Source organism: Ipomoea nil, unplaced genomic scaffold, assembly GCF_001879475.1.
Source record: "Ipomoea nil cultivar Tokyo-kokei standard unplaced genomic scaffold, Asagao_1.1 scaffold0146, whole genome shotgun sequence".
Taxonomy (NCBI): domain Eukaryota; kingdom Viridiplantae; phylum Streptophyta; class Magnoliopsida; order Solanales; family Convolvulaceae; genus Ipomoea; species Ipomoea nil.
Window position 1 is genome coordinate 327,941 of NW_017616574.1, and position 6,123 is coordinate 334,063.

Consider the following 6,123-nt stretch of genomic DNA (forward strand, 5'->3'; position numbering starts at 1 on the left):
TTCATTCCCCTGCAAACTAATTTGTCCCAACCATAAAGTTAACTAAATATGAAGATGAACTCAACCACTTATACATAAGGATCCTTGTGGGTTATTTTTCTCCATGAGTGCTATACATAGTGGCTTGCATAATATGACCATGGTTATTGAGCCCACTTGGACGGTCAAGATTAACCAATTTTTAATTTTTTTAAAAAAGGAACAGCACAAAGAATTACAGAACAATTATATTCCTAGTATAAATATGGCCTAGTATTCTGAGATACCTGCAGTACCATAAAAGTAAAGTAAGAGAGAGAGAGTAAGTGAAAGAGAGAGAATGAGAATTGTGGGTGAAGAAGTGAGAAAAGGGCCATGGACTGAACAAGAAGATGTTCAGCTGGCATTTTATGTGAACTTGTTTGGCGATCGCCGGTGGGATTTTCTGTCCAAAATCTCAGGTTTGGAAGGTTTTGGCGGGAGAATTGAACCAAAAATAAACTAGGTATATCATATATCATCATACATACATGCACAATAATTGGCTTCTATCTATCTTTTTTCCCATGCCCACAGCCATCATAAATAGGTATATATATACACACTGCATATGTTTTTTGCATTCTACAATATGAGACTATTCCAATCAAGTTTCGAGAACGGCTATTCCAATCAAGTCTCCGGAACAATTCTTCCGAATTGAAAGCGTTACTGACTAGTCCAATCAAGTCTCAAGAATAACTCTTCCAAGAGCGACTGTTATTGCATAGATTAATCCCATGTTTCTTGTCATAGGTTTTGCCTCTGATCTCTTATGATCACTTATGTTGTTGGTGCTTGCTAGGTTTGAAAAGAAGTGGAAAAAGCTGCAGGTTGCGGTGGGTTAACTACCTCCACCCTGGGCTCAAACGCGGCAAGATGACTCCTAATGAAGAACGCCTCATTCTTGAACTCCACTCCAAATTGGGCAACAGGTAAGATAGGATAATATCAATTTCATTATCCGTTTAAACTTTTAGTTGAAATAGAATGAATCATTCAATTTTTAAAATTGTGGGTAAATTTGATCCTGCTCGTGACTCAAATCAGTAAATTAAAGGAGCACAAAAAACATAAAGTTTATGATTAACTAGCTTATCAAATCAAGAAGGCAAATTGACCGTTCTTATTGAGCGTTAATAAACTTGTAATCTTATTACTACTAAATTAATTATCTGACCAGTTTGACCTCATAATTACTAAGTTAAATGATTAATTGTTGAATTTGGTATTAGAAGATGAAACCATGGTTATTTTGTATGCAGATGGTCAAAAATTGCTCGGAAATTGCCGGGGCGAACGGACAATGAGATCAAGAATTACTGGAGGACTCAGATGAGGAAAGAGGCTCACGACAAGAAGAAGAAGAAGCAGCAGCAGAAGGGCGGTGGCGGCGGCGCTTCTTCATCTCCGTCGTCGCTGTCGAATTCTTCCTCCTCTTCTTCCGGCAGCCCCGGGGAGGAGTCTACGCCGGCGGTAGTGGGGGCTAACGAGAGGGCCTTCTACGATACCGGAGGGTTCGTGGAGGCGCCACCCCCGCCGCCGCGCGCCGATAACGGAGAAAAGATGGGCGGCGGTGTGAAGGTTTACTCCATGGATGAGATATGGAAAGCTATTGAGTCGCCGGAAATTCAAGAAAGTCACGGCGGCGGTGAACGTAGCATGATTGGATCTGCAATATGGGATGATTATTCAGTATGGACGATGGATTATGATTACCAAGAAGATGAAAGAAATTTGGTGGCGCCTGTTAGCGACCAGTTTTACAGCTGGTTTGACAACCAGCTAGATTTTGCACATAATACATTCTTAACTGGCTAGCTAATTATATTATATATTATTTCATACTTTGTCGTCACGCCGTCTCCGGTCCCGCTACACCGCCGATGTGGTCTGTCCTCACCACCTTAAATGTCGATCTTGTACTATATGTATGTAATCATGTTGTGATGATCAAACTCTAGCCTCTCTTCTTTTTAGTTTCTAGCTCTCACACTGTGTTTTCTTGTTTTCATACTATGAGCTACCTGGATGCAAAATCGCTCATCTTATTTTATACTTAGTCCCTAAAAGGAAGATGTAAATCACAGTGACTGCTCAGCATTTCGGTGTCTCACGCAGTCGCTACGCGAGTTCGAACCTTGATCTTTTCTTTCAAATATTGCATACTAAACCAGTGTGTGCAGCTTAGTTTAGTCACATGCATGCTTACAAGATTGTTGGAAGGAATAAAGTATATTTCATTTTTAATTTTGTTTTTTATACCTCATAATCACAATTTCACTGTACTAATTGCTAGATCCTATGAACCGGTCCCAATGCATGACAAATCCAACCTAACTTTAGTTCAACTTTACGAGCTCAATTTTTAACTTATTTGTGGCAGAGTTTGAACTTCACCTTACTATTAGAAGCAAGTTTTAAATGTACTTATCACTCTTATTATTATTTTTAAAATATTTTGCCATGCTTAAAAAGAAGAGCACACTAACTTAATAAATACATTAATTCTTGATTTTATATGAAATTATATATATCTCACATGTCGCAAATTGTGACCCCCCAGATAAGAGAGAGAAAGTTGATTCCAAAGCATAGTGATCACAAATCACAAATAAATAATTAAACTGGCTAACCAATTAACAAATTTGATGGTTAAATTTATCTCCACTATGACAATTGGCAAGTGGCACGAAACCACTAGTACTTGGTGATGGGCCTCACTCTCCAATATCAATGAAACTTTGCATTATTTGGCAGCATATCTTTAAACTACCCAATTATAATAAGGTTTTAGGGCCCATGGTGGAGATTCAACTAATAATATATGTTTTTGGTACATCATTAAAATAAGAGGGAATTTCAATTTTGATCATATGATTATAGGGGTCTTGTTAATTTCAGTCATTGACTTTTAAAATGTCAATTTAGTACCTTAACTATATAATTTTTGTCAATTTTGGTCACTCCGGCCAAATTTTGCCTAAAAATTTTAATTGTTAAAATAATGAGGATATTTTAACTATTTCACGTCTCTTTTCTTCTTCTCAGGCAAGTCCATCCCTTCCTCTCCTATTCCCGGTGATATGCAATGAACTAAGATGATGGGGAAAAGAGGCTTGATGATATTAAAGATAGGATTTAGAGGGAGAAAAAATGCCGGAAACGGGAGAGAAAGAGATGGACTCGCCGGAGAAGAAGAAAAGAGGCGTGAAATGACCAAAATACCCTCATTATTTTAACTATTAAAATTTTCCGACGAAAATTGGCCAGAGTGACTAAAATTGACAAAAATTGCATAGTTAAGGTACTAAATTGACACTTTTAAAAGTCAAGGACTGAAATTAACAAGACCCCTATAGTCATATGACCAAAATTCAAATATTAGTGAAAGAAAAAAACACAAATCTTTAAATTTCGTTGAATTCAATTATGTAAAACAAAAATTCTTTAGCTGTTCAGTTCTCTAAGTTTTTATTATTTATTTTTGGTTTTTAAATTAAATAAATGTACACGTAAGCTAATAGCCAACTCAAGAATTTTGAATTTTGTCAATTTTATTCTTGAATCAAATATTATAAGGAAAATTCTATTTACACCACCTATTTTACTATTTGCACCACCTATTTAATAGGTCAAATAGCTTTATAGGTGGTGTAAATGTAAATTTGCTATTTACACCACTAGCATTAAATATGTTCAAAGATTATTATTTGTTTTTCATTTTTTTTAAATTAAAAATGTTTAAATAAAAAAAAAAAAAAAAAAAAAACGAGAAACCATCGCCTTCTCACCGGAGAAGGCAGCCCAGTTGCCTTCTCCGGTGAGAAGGCACAGAAGAAGGCCGGATTTCTCTTTTTTTTTTTTTTTTTTGTTTTGTTTTGTTTTTTTTTTTTTAATTTTGAATTAATATAATTAATTATTATTTAAACTTAATAAATGTGATTTAATTAAGGTGGTGCAAATAGCATTTTGATCACTCGTTAGGCTATTTGCACCACCTATGTATTTATTATAAGTTTTTAACTTTTTATATTTTCAATAGTCAAAGGGGGTGCAAATAGCAACACCCTATTATAATTATAATAATTATCATAAGACACGAAAATTTCTGATTTTTTTTTGAATTTATTCTTGAATCACATATTATGTTAAGGATATCTGTGGCTGAAACCTTTTGTCTCTATTTAGTTCTAGTTATGCTCCTGTTGAATAGCAGTGTTAAACTGATTGTTACAACATCATACTAACTACCTGCTAACTTCTCTCCCTTGTATGTTATTTAAAGCTAATTGTTTACATCAATAAAGTAAGTCAAGTTCATAATCTATTATGGTATCAAGAGCCTAGTTTCTCCTACGAAGTTTTTTTCCCACTTCTACCCAAATGGTTTCCACTACTACAACCACAAATGCAATAATCCAATTCATGCCACACTTGTTGGGTATAATCTCTTTGGCTATGTTGATGGTATAACCAAGGAACCAGCCAAATTCGCTAATCCCGCTCAAACTACTGTCAACCCGGAACATTTAACTTGGTATCGTCAAAACTAAGTTATTGTCAGTGCTCTGCTTGGAAGCTGTACTGACACCATACAACCCCTTATCTCCTCGGCTACGACAGCCCATGATGCGTGGCAACGGCTTGTTGCTAGTTACGCTAGTGCCTCTCGAGGACATATTATATCCCTCAAGGCCAAGCTCACGAGGAATCCGTGAGGGTCTCGGTCCATCACCACTTACCTCAATGACATGCGAGCCATAGCTGATGATCTGGCATTGGCTCAGTGTCCCGTATCTGATGAAGATCTAACCGTTTACATATTGACTCAGTTAGGAGAGGATTACAACTCCATCATATCAGCTATTCGCGTTCATGAGAAGCCTATTTCTTTTGGCGAGTTGGCAGATGTGCTGACTGACCATGAATGCTAATTGAAGGACGCAGATGATTTGCGTCAGTCTTTATTGGCTACTGCCAATGTTACTCAACGCACCTCGCCACCCCTGCGGCACAACTAGCAATCCCATTCTACCTGGAGGGCCCGCACAATACCAATCATTACGGCTCCAACCAACACAATTGGTAACAAGGAGATCACAATCGCTCCGGTATCGTCTGTAAGTTTTGTCATTTTACGGTCATGAAACAAGGGTGTGTCGCAAGCTAGCCTGGTTTCTAAACGAGCATAATGTTCCTCCTGTGCAATCTCCTATATCTCTTACAGCCAATTCGATGACTGGGGCTTCTCCTTCTTGGATGTTTGATAATGGTGCGTCGAACCATGCGACACCAAGCCTCGCTCTTCTGCAGACTTTCTCTGAGTACAGTGGACCGGATGAAATACGCCTGGGTGACGATAATTCCTTACAAATATCCCATGTTGGCCAGTCTGTCATTCTCACTCCCTCTAATGTTCTCACTCTAGATAATGTCCTGCGTGTCCCATGGTTACACACTAATTTAGTTTCTATTTCCCAATTATGCAAAACTAATCGTGTGTCTGTTGAATTCTTTGAATTGATTCTCATTTTCTTGTCAAGGAACTTCGAACGGGGATTCCGCTGCTACGGGGGTCGAACATTAATGGTGTCTACTTTGGACCAGTTGCCTCTCACCCAACAGTTCATGCTACGCAGTTGTCTCATTCGTCTCAGTGGCACCAACAACTTGGCCATCTGTCCAATAAGGTGTTGCAAGTTATGTTGCAACGCTGTAATGTTCCAGTCTCTATGTCATCTCTGCAAAAATTTTATTGTTCTTCCTGCAATGTTCATAAAAGCCATAAACTGCCATTTTTAAAAACTACACATGTTAGCACTAAACCACTGCAAGTTGTTTATGCTGATGTGTGGGGACCTACTGAGAACTCTATTGATGAATTTCGCTATTATGTCATTTTGTAGACCACTTATCAAAATACATTTGGTTGTACCCCATGAAACGTAAATCGGATGTATTTACAATATTTACTCAGTTCAAATAGCTAGTGGAAAAAATATTTTGGTTTATCAATTATTTCCATTTACTCAGATAATGGGGGTGAGTTCATGAAACTTGGACCATTTTTTAATACTCACGGCATTTCTCATTTGACCACCC

The 6,123-nt window shown here is 37.5% G+C and overlaps 1 protein-coding gene across 2 annotated transcripts; it reads left to right on the plus strand.

Moving 5' to 3' along the window:
• The first annotated feature begins 268 nt into the window (after window positions 1–268).
• On the plus strand, window positions 269–2,024 carry LOC109172648 (myb-related protein MYBAS2-like). 2 transcript variants are annotated; one of them, XM_019321853.1, is made up of 3 exons: window positions 269–440; window positions 824–953; window positions 1,284–2,024. In XM_019321853.1, exons 1-3 carry the CDS (start codon window positions 320–322, stop codon window positions 1,837–1,839), a joined length of 807 nt encoding a protein of 268 aa, XP_019177398.1. In that variant the 5' UTR covers window positions 269–319; the 3' UTR covers window positions 1,840–2,024. The 2 variants fall into 2 exon arrangements, with proteins under 2 accessions (XP_019177398.1, XP_019177406.1); XM_019321861.1 differs by having other exon boundaries at window positions 341–484.
• Window positions 2,025–6,123: the final 4,099 nt, after the last annotated feature.